Below are 16,771 nucleotides of genomic sequence, written 5' to 3'. Positions count from 1 at the left end.
ACGCCCACCTCCACACTCCTTGGCCCTGGGCCCTGCTGATGCTGTATCAGGCTGGACTTTGTCATGAGCCAGGGAACCATGGGATGGTAGTAGACACAGAGCCAGAAGGGACCTTAGAAGTCATTGGGTCTGTCCCACTCCCCTCCTTTCCCACTTAAGAAAACTAATACCCAAAGAGGGTTAGTGACTTACCCTAGGTGACACAGGTATTTGAACCTAGCATCTTTCAGATCCATTGCTCATTCCATTGACTGCTCCATGTTGCCTCTTCTCTATCATTGGCTTAAGTGGTGATTGAGATTGGAGGAAGATTGGAGAATACCAGGGAGGAGGCGAGATTGGCAGTAGCTAACACCTTGACCAGATCCTGGTTCTGGGGACTGTCTTGGGTAAAAGAAAGAGTGTTTCAGCTCTGGAGTTGGACAGGGTGTGTGGCAGATGGCTGAATACTGGGGGCTTAGGGAATCTCTCCACGTTTCTCCTTGGAGCCTAAGGTCCACAGCATCGAGGGCACATGGTTCTATTCAACTCAACCTGACCCAATTCAGTATAATCCGATTGATTCATTCTGACACAGTTCAACCCAATCCAGTCCAGTCTAAGCCAACCCAACCCAATTCAAATCAGTATGATCCAGTTAATTCAGTTTGACATAGTTCGTCCCAATTCAGTCCAGTCTAAATCAGTTCAACCCAACTCACATAGGCCTAATGCAGTCCAAATCAGTGCCATCCATGTAATTTAACTAAACCAAACTAAACCAAACTATCACCTTTTAAGTGCCTACTGTGTGCCAGGTGCTCCTAAAGGTATTTATGTCTATTGCAAGGACGGGGTGGTGGTGGTGGGGAGATGCAACATGTAAACAGAGAGTATAGAAGTGATATCTTGAGGAGGAAAGAATATTCACCTGGGTAAAGAAATCAGGGAAGACTTCCCATAGCAGTTGATAGCTGAACCCAGCCTTAACAGAAGCTTGGGATTCCAAGAAGTGGAGGTGAGAATGGAGGGTATGGCCTTCAGAGATACTCTGGACCTGGCAGAGAGGGAAGGATGGGGCCTCCAGGCCAGGCTGAGCCAAGCCAGGGGCAGTTACCCTGACGGGTGCATGGTTATGTGGCTTTCAGATCGACTTGGTGGATTGGGTAGACAACATGTGGCCCCAGCACCTGAAAGAGAAGCAGACGGAGTCTACCAATCTCATTGCAGAGATGAAGTACCCCAAGGTTAAGAAGTAAGGCCATTCAGGGTTGGGCGTAGAGGGCAGAGGGCGGTGGTATGGACCTGGGCATAGATGCCCTGTTTAAAGGGAGGGTTGAGGAGTGGAGAGGGGTTTCCCATTATTCTGGTCCAGCCTCCTAGGGGACCCTTCAAACTCTTCCTTGGGGATTCTCCCAAGTGTCCCCAAACCCCTGGACCTTGGTCTTGAGTAGGAAGGGCACAGTTGGGTTTCAGGTCATCATAACCTGGCAAATATTATTAAGCACCTGATGTATGGCAGTCACTATCACGGGTGCTAGGGATACAACCATAAAATGAAAAACAGCTCCTGCTCTCGAGGAGTTCACTGCCACTATACAGATACAAAATCAAATGGCAGCAAGCAGTGTGTTGTAGTGGATAGACTGCCATACTTGGAATCATATGGAATCAAATCTTACCTGAGCTACTTATTAGTTGTGCCAACTGGGTAACATACTTAGAGAGATGACCACCACCACTGCCGTCATCCAGACTCTGCCACAGCCCAGGTAAGGGCCCTGGTCTTCCTTGGCCTCTCTTTTCCCATCCCTGTAGTGGCAGAATAGCTCTTGCCCTTGTCAGTAATAACATGGAAGTTCTTTCCCCAGAAAAGTCAACCCACTCTCTCATTCTGGTATCTCATTAAAGCACAGCCGCCAGTGAATACTCGAGGGGAATTCCACTATGGGGGACATGAGTCTATGGGCCTGCTTCCCACTTCCATGGCTGCTTTTTCCTCTTTCCTCCCCTTCACTCCAAGGCTTCATTCTGGGGCTAGAGCAGGAGCCCACAGTCAGGCCAATGGGAAAAGGCTTTGAGATTCCAGGCTTCTTCTCCCATTGACCATCATGTAACCATGACCTTGAACCAGATGTTTTCTTTTCTGGTGGCTTGTGTCCTTAACTAAGTATATGATTTTAAAAGAGATTTGAGTCTAAACCACTTTCCACAAATGCCATCATATACCAGTTTCTAGACAGGCATACCCCATATTGGGCAGACCCAGTATACTGGCAAATCTTGATTCACATAAAAGAAAAATTAATGGGAACAGCACTCCAGTTATAGAAAATGTCCTTCACTTTCCCTCAGAAAGGTTTTAGAATGGGATTCTTTTAAAGAACAATGTACACTGCTCCTTTGTTTCTCCATCCTAATAGAATTTGTTGAATTAGGTTTACACATAATCTTTCAGGGCTCCTTCTTTTCTACTTGGCCCATTGTGTGGTAGGGCAGATAGATTTCCCAGCTCCAGCTGGTGGCCAGGCGAGTGCCTTGTAGATACTGGAATTGTAATAGAAGGAAAATCGTCACCTTGGAATGAATCCATTTGTCCCCTCCAAAAAAATGTGGATGTCATTTCACAAATGTAGGTGAAAAAGATTGGACTCCTGGGGGAAATGTTTAGGGTTTTGTTCATCAACATCGATGATAATAATAATTAATGATATTAATAATGATAACAAGTATTTGTGTACGTGTCAGGCATTGTGCTAAGCCCTTTACAAATTCTATACCATTTGTTTCTCACAACCATCTTGGCAGGTAGGTGATTTTATTATCCCTGTTTTCCCCATGAAGAAACTGAGACAGAGGTGAAATGGTTTGCCCAGGGTCACACAGGTAATGAGTATCTGAGGCTGGATTTGAACTTGGGTCTTCCTGGAATTCTCTCCACTGCTCTTGGTTATTATAAGTAGACAGCTCAATGAGTGTTGGTTAAGGACTGTATTATTCGTGCGCTTGGCACTGTGTCGAATACCGGTGATGACAGGAAAGGCCAAGAAACAAACATGCCCTGGCTCCCACTCCACCCCCACCAGCCTCCTCTCTGCAGAAGCTCACAGGAGAAAATAAGATGCACTGGCTTCGTACAAACAAGGTGCAGATGGGGTAGTTGGAGGTAATATTGGAGATGATTCTTCAGCTGGGGATTGGGAAAGGTTTCTTACAAAAGGTGGAATTTTTGCTGGGATTTGGAGGCATCCAAGCAAATCAGAGTCCGAGATGAAGAGGGAGAAAATTCCAAGCAAAGGAGGCAACCAGTGAGGTGTCCAGCTTTGGGAGGTGGGAGAGTCATATCTGAGGAGCAAGTGAAGAGAGTGGTGTCACTGGATCATGCAGGGCCCATGAGAAGCTAAGGGAGGGGAATTTGGGTGTAATTTCTCTGGATCTCAGTTCTCTTTGTAAAAGGAGGGAATTTAGACTATATCCCTAAATCTCATCATCGTCGTCATCATCGTTGCCATTGTTAGCATTTATATTCTGCCTACTATGTGTCAGGCGTTGTGCTAAGTGCTTTGCAAATATTTGTTCTCTCTCTCTCTGTCTCTCTCTCTCTCTTTCCCTCTCTCTCTCTTTTAACCAAATATGATCTCTCGAGACAACAGTGGATAGAATGCTGGGCCTGGTGTCTGGAAGACCTGAGTTCAAATATGGCCTTGGACACTTGCTAACTGTGTGATCCTGGAAAAGTCACTTAACTGCTGACTGCCTCAGTTTCCTCAACTGTTAAGTGGAGATAACGATAGCAACCTACTTCCCAGGCTTGTTGTAAGAATCACCTGAGATAACATTTAAAATGCTAACATAGTGTCTGGCACATAGTAGGAGCTTAATAAATATTTATTCCCCCCTCCCCCTAAAATGAGAGCTGTTAGGGATCAGAGATGTTAAGTGACTCAATCCTCTCATTTTGCAAGAGAGGAAACTGAATGCCAATGAGGTTCAATACCTATAGGTCAGGTAGCAAATCTGAGATTCAAGCCCAGGTCTTTCCAATCCATACTCATCACTTTTAAGGATTCTTCAGCTGACATTTTCTGTTCATCCTCCCACCTTTGACCATGTTCTATGGTGTCTTTTGGTGATGATCCTTTCTACCTTGTGAGATCCTTGTTAAAATGTCATTCTGACGTTCTAAGTACAAGGTGGGGAGCCTGAGGCCTTGAGGATACATGTGGCCCTCTAGGTCCTCAAGTATGGCCCAAGTGTGTCCTCGAGGCCTAAGGTTCCCCACCCCTATTGCTAAGGCCTCTCCCAGTTCTGAAGTTCTGAGGACTCTCCCTCCACTTCTGTCACCTTGTATTCTAAGCTGTCTTCTAATTATAACCTTTTATTTCTAATACACTTTATCGATGCTTTTAAAATTGATAGCTTTTCCTTCTGATGCCACCCCTCCAGCAGAGATATCCTTTTTAAGAGAGAAGTGTAGTTAAGATAGACTCATGCCTTGCATCTGTTTGATGACCGTATGCCTCTTTCTGTACCCTTAGCTCACTACCTCTCTACTCAGGTTTCCTTCCCTGTCTGTCTGATGGAGTCAATTCATGGCATCTAGAATTCTCCAAATCTTAATATTTGGTTTTCCTTAATATTCTTGTCATTCTGTTTCTTTCTGACATTCTGTGTAAGGCCTCTCCACGGAATGACATTCTCTGTTCTCATGTTCCAGCTTTGCCTCTCTGTTGGAAGGACCCTTCTAGCTTTGTCGTTCTGTGTTCTGGGCTTTGCCAGTGTCCTCTTCTGTGAGATCATCTCCAGTTTATCCTGTATGTAGCTTGTTTGTAGAGTTGTTTGCATGTTGTCTCTCCTGTTAGAATGTGAGCCCTTCAAGGGCAGAGACTATCTTTTACCTTTCTTCCTTTCTATCCCCATCCCTTATTACAGAGCACCCTTCATAAATGCTTACTGACTTGGCTTGAGGCCCCTCCCAACCCTAATATTCCATGTTCTAAGGCCTCTTCCAGCTCTGACATTCCCTGTTCTAAGATCCTTCCCAGCCCTGACATTCCCTGTTCTAAGTTCCCTTCCAGCTCAGACATTCCATGTTCTAAGGTCCTCTCCCAGCTCAGACATTCCATGTTCTGGAGGCCCCTCCCAGCACTGACATTCCCTATTCTAAGATACTTCCCAGCCCTGACATTCCCTGTTCTAAGTTCCTTTCCAGCTCAGACATTCCATGGTCTAAGGTCCCCTCCCAGCTCAGACATTCCCTGTTCTAAGATCCCTCTCAGTTTTAACATTCCCTATTCGGAGGCTATTTCCAGCTCTGACATTTGGTATTCTAAGGCCCCCTCCCAGCCCTGACATTTCCTGTTCTAAATTCCCTCCCAGCTCAGATATTCCATTTTCGAAGGCCCCTTCCACCTCTGACATTCTGTGTTATAAGGGCTCTCTCAGCTCTTCATCCTATGAACTCATGAATGTATTGCTATACCTTACTATTCGGTGTGCTGGGCTCTCTGCCTCTGAACAGAATTACCAACTTGGAAGATGCTGCTTTTAAAATGTTTTCCCAAGTGCTTTTTCTTAGTGATCTTTTTAAAGAATGACTTGAAGGAGCCCATACTTAACCTGGGACTATTGGAACAAACCATAATGGCTGTTGTATGGCATCTGCCTTAAAGGTTTCGGTGCTCTTCCCATGTGGCCTCTGGATGGATTCCTCCCTTTTTATAGACCAGCAGACTGAGGCTCAGTCTGGGAGGTTGCCCTGGGTCACCTAGCTAGGAAGCTACAGAGACCAGACCTCAACCTTCACACCCACTTTTCTCTTGGTCAGAAGTGCATTTATGGTATTGCCTCTTAATGTTGATTTTCATAATGTTACTTCTGGTCTTGGGACTACCATGAACACCCAAGAATCCTCTGGAAGTTTAATAGTACCATTGGAGATATTTCCTCCAGCTGTGATGATAAGAAAGAAAAATGGTGGCCTGGAGGAGCATGGTATGTTTTATTTATTGTCTTTGCCCCTAAAAGGAAAAATTCCACATTCCTCCCAATTCCTTCCATCCTGTTGAGCACCATCTTGGTAAGTCATGGGATCCTAGACCTATAGCTAGAAGAGACCTCATCTCCTAGATAAGACAATGGAATCCCAGGAGGCTGAATGATATTGCTCCAGGTCAGGGATGGGGTGGAGAATTCAAACCCGCTTTCTCAGAGGCCAGTCCATCTAACCCTCTCATTTTTCAGCAGAAGAAACTGAGGCCTAAGGTCTTAATGGGGCCTGCCCCAGGTCATAGATCACAGGGATGTGACTTCAGAGTTAGTGCTTTGTCCCACGTTGTTTCCTGCCTGTAATAATTCAAGAGTAGAAAGAATTCTAGACTGAGTCACGAGGACTGGTTTGAACAATGGAGATTGCTCTGAGCCTGGAGTCAGAGAACCTGAATCAGGCCTCAGATACCAGCTGTGGGACATTAGCCTCCCTCTGCCTCAGTTTCTTTATGTGTAAAATGGGGAGAATGATAGTACCTCCCCCTCCCTGGGTTGTTGTAAGGAAGCTCCCAGACCTAGCCTGCTCCTGTGAGTTCCCTGTGGCAAGGAATTTCTGTTTAACAAAATCCTTCTCCTTCCTACCTCCTGTGATTGTTGAAATGAATGAACCAAGGGAGATGTATTAGCTGCCAGCCTGTCTCAGGCTTCTTCTCTAGCTAACATGCTAACGTGTAGAAAGAATGCCCTGCCTTGAGTCAATTTCAGTTCCTGGTTCCACTACTTACTAACTGTGTGTCATTGGGCAAGTAATTTAGCAGCTCAGAACCTCAGTTTCAACATCAGTGAAGTGGGCAGAAGAATATCTAGACTCCCCATGTCATTTGGTTGTGCTGTGGAAAGTGCTTGGGCTTATGAGCTGTTTTAAAAATGTAATGCCCTGAGTCCAGAATATTTATCACCTCCATTGCCTTCCTGGTTTTGGTGACTGAATCTTACTGTATTTTCTCTTGGGGATGTGTGTATTTTAATATGGGATTTTCATAGGTGGTTGGCGATGCTGTGGGAGGGTGAATTGGAATTGAAGAATTGCTATTTAATGACCAAACAAAAGAGCTGTGAAAGTTCCCTGCCCTTCTGACTTTCTCTGATTACCTTCCACATACCCTCTGCCCCCACGTAGGACATAGTCTTTTCTCATAGCAAGAGGCAGGGAACAGAGAAGCTATTTGCCATGCAAAAGACCCAAGAAAAGTCAGCATTTGGCATAAAGCACAGTATGCCTTGCACATAGTAGGTGATTTTTTTTTTTTTTACCAGACCTGTGATTTCTTTGGTAGAGAGAAAACCCCAAGTGAGGAGAATCTGACTGTACATATACAGCTGAGCCCATTCTGTCCTGTGTGGCCTCATGCAGCTGTCTAGTGCACTGATTGGTTAAATGACCTGTCCAGGGTCCTGCTCATCTCTGGAGGATGTAACAGCTTGGTGCGATTTTTATCAAGTGCACAGATTCCACAGGCCCTCCCTTTATAATTGAGTAATCCCAGAAGGATGGGACTGGGATAAGGGGGGGAAAGGCCTCTCAGAGAAGATGACATTTCAGCTGAGTCTTGAGGAAAGCCAGGAACTAGAGGCGAGGCTTATTACCTGGCATTTATCCCTCTTGGGATTAGGTGAGTCATGATAGTACTTCCCTCACTATCCTAGGAGGTTCTTAGTGCTGGTCTTGAGTCAGGAGAGACTTGGATTTGAATTCTGCCTTGACCCAGACTGTTTATTTGTAACTGCTAGAATATAAAATGCCTTCTTCTGTATAATCCTGTGAGATTGGGGGTGTTGGTATAATGATCCCCATTTTACAGAGGACCAGATTGAGGTTTGGTGATATGCCTTCAATCCCATAATTAATAAGTACATTGAGTTGAGGTTTGAACATGGGATTTTTGGACTGTAACTCAAAACAATTCATTGACTACTCCATACTGATTCTCAATCACCACTCTATTACTATAGGCACTGTTGAGGTAATGTACTATAAAGGACCAGCCTGCGCTCAGCAGTACCTGGGTCCTACCTCTGACATGTTCTGTCCGAGTTACCCTGGGCAATCAATCCTCCCAGGTAACTTTGTTTTTGGAGGCAATCAGAGTTAAGCAACTTGCCCAAGGTCACACAGCTAGTATGTATCTGAGGCTGGATTTGAACTCAGGTCCTCCTGACTCCAGAGCTGGAACTCCATCCACTGTGCCACCTAGCTGCTTCCCAACTTTAAAGAGGTAAGTTATAGAACAGGTTGGTGGAGGGACTTTTCTCCCTGGGACTTTCTTATCTAATGAAATCACAGGTCCATTCCAACTCTCCTCTCCCCAAATTCTGTAGTTAGTACCTGTCTCAGGGAAAAACAGGGTCCTTACCCTTAAGGAGCTCACCTTCTTATGAGGGAGCCAGCATGCAAATAACCATGTACAGATGAAATACCACATGAATAAATGGGAGGTAATCCCAGAGGAAGGGGGTTCAGTGAGGTGGGCCTCCTGCCAAACATGGGATCTGAACTGAGCCTTGAAGAAAACGGAGAAGCTAGGATTTAGAGGTGAAACTTGCTGGCTTTGTGACCTTGGGTTTCACATTCCTGGGCCTTAGTTTTCCTTATCTGTAAAATGAGTGAGTTGGTCCCTTCCAACCCTCTCTCCTATAGAAGGGAAGGAGGTCCCTTGTCCTCCAGGACCTGACATCTCCCCTCCCCAAGGAATAACTGTCTGGATCTCCTTGCTAGTTTCAAAGGGATATCTCCTCCATTGTGTTCTGTACTTCTCACTAAAGAAGAACTTCCTTTTGAGGGTAGAAAGGGCAAGCATTATTGTCCCCATTTTCCAGATGGAGAAATTGAGGCATCAAGAAAGGAAGTGATTTGTGGAAAGTCACAGGACTAGGTTGTTAGAAGCATGGACCATTGCCCATCTGGCAGAGGGTTGGTGCTCCGTCTATCGTTGGTAAATCAGAGTCCCTGAAAGGCTGGAAAGTAGAGGGGAGGCCAGAAGATGGGGAACGGGAATGAGGAAGTATTGTTTGTCTCATGAATCCACTCTGAAAAGGGGCTAGGCCCTCTGCCCTCTAGCGGTGCTAAGGAGAAGATGTGGGGTCAAGGGGAAGGGGTCTCCTTTGCTGCCATGGTGGCAGACAAGTCCTTGCTTCATCTCTGTGGCTCCTTGGACTCAGAGTCCCCATTGGTGGGGATTGTGGGTGGGGGGTAGTAGTAGTGGAAAATAACCTCAAGGAACTAGAGTTCAAATCCTTTTCTACTCCCTATCACTGTGACCTCCCTCCCTGTCTCTGGGCCTCAGTTTCCTCCCCTGTAAAATGAGGATGAACAAGCTGTCCCTAGAGGCCCTTTTATGATTACGTGATCCTTCTTTTCTGACACTTTTCTTTGAAATAGGGAGTTCCCAGAAATTCAGGCTTGGGATAAGTGGGAGAGTCTCAAATCACAGGGTTAGGGAGAAAAGGATGCGATGGAGGCTATAGACCTGGAAAAACCCTTTTGAGAATATTCAAGCCAGCAGTCCTGGGTTGGGGGGACAGTCTACAAGGTTGAAACTATTTTCATAATAATAATAAGACTTCTTAGGATTCTTAGTATAACTTCTAATACACACAAATATTGTTAGATATAACCCACTTTGGGGGCTCCTCAGTAATTTTAAGAATGTAAAGGGGTTCTGAGATCAAAACGTTTGAGAACAGATGATCTGGCTCACCTCTGTTATTTAACATGACAAAACTGGGGTCCAGAAAAAAGGAGGGACTTTTCCAAGGTCACAGGGCTAATAATTTAGGGGAAGTAGACAAAAGAGCCCCTACCATCCTGGACTTTACATATTTTTTGGGGAAGAAGTATAGATGTACATGCAGAAATACTGGTGTAATAATTTGAGATGGGAGACAGGAGTGGAGGCAATCTCCCCCTCCCCAGCCATCAATGGGGTCAGAAAACACCTTTCCATAGCATCTGAGCTGTTTTAGGATTCTAAGAGGTAGAAGAGGTCAAAGGTGAGGAATGCACGTAGAATAAGGACTCAACTCACATTTTTTTCCTTATTTTTATTGACTTTTTTGTTTCCATACCAATCTTCATTTCGGAACCTATCCTTTCCCCCTCAGAGGAGTGAGCCATCTCTTACAACAAAGACAGAAAAAGAAAACATTTCAGCAAAATCAATTAGTACCTCGCCAGGGGATGACAATATTTCACAGCTATAGGCCCCCACCTCTGTAAAGAGGAGAGGGAGGTACATTTTTCTCAGCTTTTCTCTCTGGAACTAAACTTGCTCATTTTAATTCCATAGTGTTCAGTTTGGACTTTTTCAAATCCATGTTTTCTGATTTCCAAGTCTACAATTCTTTCCATTTGTGGCACGTAGTAGGTGATCATGATACCACAGAAAGTTAGTTCACTTGCTGGATAGATAGAATTGTTAGAACTTAGATTTCCAGAGCTAAAATCTACCTCCTTCTGTCCCTTAACTTACAGACTTTTGAATTATAACCCTTAGAGATCAATTAGTTGGACTTCTTTTCAATGTACAGGTCTTTTCTCTTGCCTCTTTTCTTTTTCATAAAGAAAAAAATAATTGCAAGATGAGGGAAGAAGTTGGATAGTTGGTGATGGCCAGTCCTCACTGACCTCATCTTGGTTCAATCCCATAAGGAGCAGGAGGGAATTTATATCAGTTTCTCCTAAGTCAAGGCATGGGGTGGTTTGTATCCAGTGAATTCTTAGTGATTTAGGGGTCACTTGTGGTAGAGGGGAAAGGAGAGACTGTCGCAAGTCCGGAGACCTGGGCAGAATCCTGTGTCATCGTGGCCTGGCTCTCTCCCGGCAAAGTACTGGGGCTCCTTGGGCCTCAAGCCTCCCCCCTTCCCCAGATGAAGGGTTTTGGACTATATGACCGCTGAGGTTCTTTCCAACTTTTGAAATAACCAGGGCCCTCATCTCTCCTGGGGAAATTCAAGGCGATGCTGGAAGATTCCTAGAATAATGGAGCTGGTGAGGACTTTTGGAGGGTCCCAGGGAGGCTTTTCCTTTCCAGACTCGGCCTCTGAGAGGGAAGGGTCAAGGTCACTTAGAATGGAGAGATGGGAAGAGGGATGAATTTGGGAGTCACAGCGCCTGAATTCAAATCTCTGCTCCTTCACTTGACCTTGGGGCAGTTACTTAGTCGTTGCCGGTATCCTTTTCTTCCTCTGTAAAATGAGGGTGGTGGGACTAGGCAACTCCCTTCCAGCTTCCTAGATCCTGGAAACTCTGGCTTCTCGGACCCAGGGCTGGCTGCCAGTCCCCTCCTCAGATTTCCATCCCCTCCAAGGATACCCTGCCCTATGTTCCCTCAGGCGTGTCTCGATCCTTCTTCCCCATTAGATGCCACTCTGTGACTGGGACACCCGGGCACGTCCAACCTCGGAGAAGGATGTACTTTTGCAGAGAGCCACCAGGACTCTGGTGGGGCCTCGGGGCTCACCCCCCGGGGCACAGGGGCTGGAAGAGGAGGGGTTCTCTCCTGAAGAAGCCGGAGGAGGGGGTCTGGGAGAGTGAAAGTGGCCCTCCCCCCTCGCGTCCCCTCCCCTCCCAGGCCGGGGGAGCTGTGGGCGGCGGCGTCCCCTGCTGCTCGCTGGGGCTGGGCGCCGCCGCCGCCGCGTCCCCCCCTTGCAGCCAGCCACCCGCCCGCCCGCCCGCCTCCCGCCCGGGCTTAGGCTCGGCGCTGGTGTTCAGTTTCAGCGCGGGGATGAGCGTGGCCAGCTAGCCCCCCAGCTCCGGGGAGGAAGGAAGGAAGCCCGCCCAGCGGGGACGGAAGACCAGGCGCCCCTGGGCTCACTGGTCACCTGGGCCTGGCAGCTGGGGCCGAGGAGGCCAGGGTAACCCCAGCGAGCGGCCGCGGGGGCGGCGCGGCGCGGCGCGGGCAGGGCCAGCCCAGGCTGGGCAGGGCTGGAGAGGGTGCAGCGGACCGCGGTGCCCCCCCAGGTCCCCCCCAGGAGCGCTGGGTGCGCGCGCGTGTTGTGTGTATGCCTGGGCTGGTCTTCAGCTCGTGCCCCAGAGCGGGAGGATGAGGAGGCGGCTGGGAGCGGTTGTGCTAGCCCGCCTCTGTGCGCAGATCTAGGGGTGTGAGTGCGCGCGCGCGAGTGTGTGTGTGTGTGTGTGTGTGTGTGTGTGTGCGCGCGCGCGAGTGTGTGTGTGTGTGTGTGTTTGTGTGTGTGTGTGTGTGTTTGTGTGTGTGTGTGTGTGTGTGTGTCCGCTTTGTGTGGGCAGGAGCTGCGCGCGCGCGCGTGTGTATGTGTGTTGGGGAGGGGGTGTTGGAGAGCCCGATGTGTGTCCTGTGTGTATGTGTGTGCACGCCCTCCCTGCTGGTCACCCCAGCTCGGTCGGGGCTCCGGACCTCCTCTGCAGGGGACGCCCACAGTCACCGTCCTCCCCGCCGCCAGCTAGGCGGGCAGGCGGAGTTTTCTCAAGTTGGAAGACTGGGTGAAGCCGCCCGCCCGGGGCTGGGGGTGAGGGGAAGGGGGCGGGGAGGGACTCGGGCGCTCCCTGCCTCCAGGGGGAGGACCCTGAGCTGGGACTGGAAAGTGTATGCCCTCAGGTGCCCGACCCACCGAGCTCCCCGCCCATTGTAGGGGAGGACCCCCTCTAGGCGTCCGGGTTGGGGCTTCCTAGTTTTTTTGTTTTTGTTTTGTTGCGGGGGCGGGGGTCTTTCTGTACCCCCATTCCCAGGCTGTGCCTGTAGGAGGATTGTAGTCCCCATCTCCCACCCTGGAAAAGCCCAAGCTTAGCAGGGGAGCCAGGCTGGAGGCTGGAGAAACAGACAGACGTGTGTGTGGATGTGCTCTGTCCGTGCCCACGGGTGGGCGCGGGAGGAGTCGCTGGCCGGGGCTGGCCGGGGCCAGGCTGGGGAGGGGGGGAGATTAGTTGGCTGTGGCAGAGAGCCGTGCGTGGCCCATGTGACTGCGGTGTGCTTTGGAAGAGGAAGCAGCAGAGGTCAGTGCAAAGGCGTAGCTTACCGGAGCCATGCAGCCCGGGGAGGGGGGAGGAGAGGACAGCAGAGATGGCAGGGGCCACCCTTCCCAGCACCCCTGCTTCGCCAGCATCCTTCTTCCGACTGAAGCAGCTCTCCTCTGATAGCCCCGAGTGCTACAATGGCTGGAACGTCCAGATTGGGAGTGGGGAGGAGGGGAGAGGCTCCAGGGGGACCTGGGGCCCCGGGGCCGTTGGTCTTTCCGGGGCTGCAAACGGTGCCAGGCATGGCAGTCCCACGGGGATGAGGCTGTCCCAGGCCTTCCCAAGAGGGAATCCCCCCTCCCCAGGGAGCGTGGTCGAGAAGTTTATACCTCCTTTCCCCAACTGACTTGGGTTTGAGTTGCTGGAGGCCAGCTGCAGGGATCGTAAGGCTTGGGTACCAGGAATGCACTCAGGAGAATTGGATACCCCGGAGTTCAGAGGTTTTCTAGAAGTAGACCTGTTTGTGGGCACGGGGGGGCAAAGTTTGGCCGGCGCCCATCATTTATAAAGAGGAGGGAACTACCCTACTCACTCCCTGCTGTCTCTAGACCCCTGAGTCCGCTTTCAGCAAGGAAAACAAGTTCGGGGCGGGGGTGTGTGTGTGTGTGTGTAATGGTCATCTGAAAGGGGTCCTCTCTCCCAAAACGGGGTTCTCAGGCATTTTTTCTCTAAGATTCCCGTTCGACAGGAAGCGAGCCAAGCTTTTTAAGGAGAGAATTTGAGGGGGATGGGGCCAGGCAGGACTAATATTTTGAAATGCCCATTGAAGACTCTAGTTAGTCTTTGGAGGTGTGGTGGGTTCGGGCTTCCAAAATGCTGCCCCTTCCCCTACCCTCTTTGGAGGGAGGAAGAGTTAGGTTGAGATGGAGCCTGCAGCCAGTTCCGAGGGCTAGGCTGGGCTGGGCTGGGCTGAACTGAACTGAGCAGAACTGGGCAGGGGAAGAAGGCAGGGGTGGATAGCCCATCGGGCCCCAGCAGAAGGTACTCAGCCCAGCCAAGGCTGTCCAGCTGAAAAGGACTTTGCAATGCCTGTGCGCCCTGTTCTGTCAACTCCAGCCCTCCGATGGGTTGCTAGGCAGCCGGGCTCTGATGTACGGGAAGGCCCTGTGATTTGCTAGCCTCTTGCAGACACATGGTTAAGGTTCCCTCTAGCCTATCGGGTGGAGGGATGGGGGGCACGCCGCTTGCATACTGCCAAATGCTCCTGTACCTGAACGTGGGGTGGGAAGGGGGAGCAAGGAAGGGAAAGAGAGACAGCTCCCCGCTTCCGCTTTCTCTTGAGCTTCAGCCCCCTCCCCATCCTTTCTCTGGACCAAGTCTGGTCCAAAGGTGCTGCTGCCCTCTCCCCCTTACCCTGAGCCCTCCCCTTCCCCAGACCATGGAACAGGAATGTGGAACGAGGAAAAGAGGTCAGTGGGGTAAGCGTGTGTGTGCACAGGCTCCGTGATGTAGCGGGGTGCATGCAGTGAGGAGGCATCGTTCTAGGTGGTGCCTCAGTTGGGGAGGGGATGCATGGGGTCTGGAGCTTGGGCTCCCTCCACGGAGCTCTCAGCTCCTGCTCTCTCAGGCTTGATCCTCTTCCTTTTCCCCCTCGCCCACCATCCAGGAGGGCAGATCAGGAAGGAAGGGGGTGTGCCCTTCAGGTGGGCAACCTTTTCGTTTCCCACTTTGTAGTTGTGGTTTGAGCAGGGCAAAGGGGGAGCAGGGACAATTTGTCCCTCCTAGAAGGCTTTGCTGGGGTAGCCTTGAGGCAGGGGTGTCAGAGGAGGAAAGGACCAGCTTCAGAGTCCCACCTCTGCTTTTTGCTTTCCAAATTACAGTGGTCAAGTCACTTTATTATCTGCATGGGCCTCGGTGCCTTCATCCATAAAGTGAAGAGCTAGCTTGGGCTCTAAATCCGATGCTTTGGGTCTCTCCGTACCCAGGCATTTCTTACCTATTCTTTCTAGCTCTTCTATGGACCCTTTTTTGACCCCCCAGCCCTCAACCTTCATTTATCCCTCACCAAAGACTGTCAAGAAGAACTTTCTTCTACTGTCACTTGGCTTTTGGCCTGTGTCCCTCCCCAGAGGAGACTAGGAGCTTCTGGAGGACAGGGAAGCCAGCTTAGGCACCTTGTCTCCTCCTCAATTCACTGTGGGTATTCTGTAGATGGATAAATGAATGAACAAGGGGTCAGTTTGTGTTTGGGATGCAGAGGCCAAGTAGGCAGCTGTCTGCTAAGCCCAGACAGAGTCTAGCCAGAGTCCAGCTGAGGAAAAAGATGCACCTGTAACTGCAGATGGGCTGGGCAGGAGCTAGGAGTGGAGGTAGGAGGTGGGGAGCTGATGATACAAGAAAGCCTGTGGTTTGGTACGAGTCCATGGAAAACAAGACTCTCCCCCATCTAGAAGGGGCAAGTCATCACAGTCTGGCCATGGCCACGATACCCAGGGTTTTCCCCGAAAGGGATCACCAGTGGTAGCTGGATATTTATTCACCCCCCCCCTCAAATTCCCCTGTGTTTCAAGTAAGGGGGGGTGGTTTTAGGGTATGAACTTGGCTCCCCCATGAAACAGGCTCTCAGGGGTCCTTTTCTCTTTCTTCTGCCTGCAGATACTGTCTGATGAGCGTCAAAGGCTGTTTCACGGACTTCCATATCGATTTTGGAGGCACGTCTGTATGGTACCACGTCTTCCGGGGCAAGAAGGTGAGTGAATGGGAGAAGATTTTTCTTGACTTGTGCCAGGGTCCCCTCCTGAACCTGTATCTGGAGGGGGATGGAGTGGAAAGGACATTGGATTTAGAGCTCAGAGACTTGGCTTCCAACCCTGGCTCCATCACAGTCACTGCCAGTCATATCAGCTTGGTCAAGTCACTTTCTCCTTTTTTGGGGCCTTAGTTTCCTCACCTGTAAAATGAGGGGGTTAACCTAGATGGTCCATAGCGGGCCTTCCAGTTCTAAATCTATGACCCTGTGAAGACTTTGTGACCTTGAACAAGATGCTTCAAGTCTCTGTGGCTCAGTTTCCCCATCTGTAAAAATTAAGGGACTGAATGAGATGATTTCACCAGGCCCTTTTTGTTCTTTCCTTCTCTCTGTGTTCCCCTCTTCCACCCAGGTTATAGACTATTTCTCAGCCCTGTGGGAGCCCCCCCACTATTCCCCCTCAGCTTTGACCCAGTCCCTGGGGCTGATGGGTAGAGACCAGAAAGTTTGGGGAACTCAGTCAGGATCCCACAGCTCAGAGTTCATGTAGTATTAGAAAGGGCATAGCTACAGGCTTCTGAGTCTGAAGATTTGAGTTCAAAGGTTGCCACTTGAGTTAGTGACCTTGGGTAAGTCACTGTATTTCTCTAGTCCTGTTTTGTCATCTGTACACTGAGGAGTTGGACTCTAGCCTTCATCTGAACCTGCTTCTGGCTTCACTTCGAGCCCCAGGACAGACACCCCTAAACTTTGTGGGGCATTTGTCATAACTTCCAGATAACACCCTTGAGGAGGCAGACTTTATGCAAGGAAGAAGAAGGTGAAAAGGATGTTTCCGGAGGCAGCTTGAAGGTGGTCATAGAGTGCTGATCCCAAATCCTATCTGTAATACTAGCTAAGTGACCCTGGGTAAGCACCTTGACTTTCCTGAACCTCTGATTGCTCCTCTGTAAAATGGGTGAATGACTAGAATTTATATGGTGCTTCAAAATTCTCAAAGCACTTTATAATTATTATCTAAGAATCCTGGGAGGTACATGCTCTTATTATTTCTCTTTTACAGTTGA

At 49.3% G+C, this 16,771-nt stretch overlaps 1 protein-coding gene across 5 annotated transcripts in view; it reads left to right on the top strand.

Moving 5' to 3' along the window:
- The window catches only part of KDM2B (lysine demethylase 2B), a 133,070-nt gene that overhangs the window by 31,691 nt on the left and 84,608 nt on the right, over nucleotides 1-16,771 (top strand). For 3 of the 5 annotated variants that reach the window (XM_072600517.1, XM_072600516.1, XM_072600519.1), the window contains 2 exons: nucleotides 1,128-1,234; nucleotides 15,611-15,704. In XM_072600517.1, coding sequence (XP_072456618.1) covers nucleotides 1,128-1,234; nucleotides 15,611-15,704 — 201 coding nt within the window. Of the gene's footprint in view, nucleotides 1-1,127; nucleotides 1,235-11,588; nucleotides 11,881-12,598; nucleotides 12,995-15,610; nucleotides 15,705-16,771 lie in introns of those variants that run through there. The other 2 variants (XM_072600521.1, XM_072600520.1) reach the window with 2 other exon arrangements.

This window comes from Notamacropus eugenii, chromosome 4 (genome assembly GCF_028372415.1).
Source record: "Notamacropus eugenii isolate mMacEug1 chromosome 4, mMacEug1.pri_v2, whole genome shotgun sequence".
Lineage (NCBI taxonomy): Eukaryota > Metazoa > Chordata > Mammalia > Diprotodontia > Macropodidae > Notamacropus > Notamacropus eugenii.
Note: the sequence above shows the minus strand (reverse complement) of the source record. Positions and strands in the feature narration are given on the sequence as shown.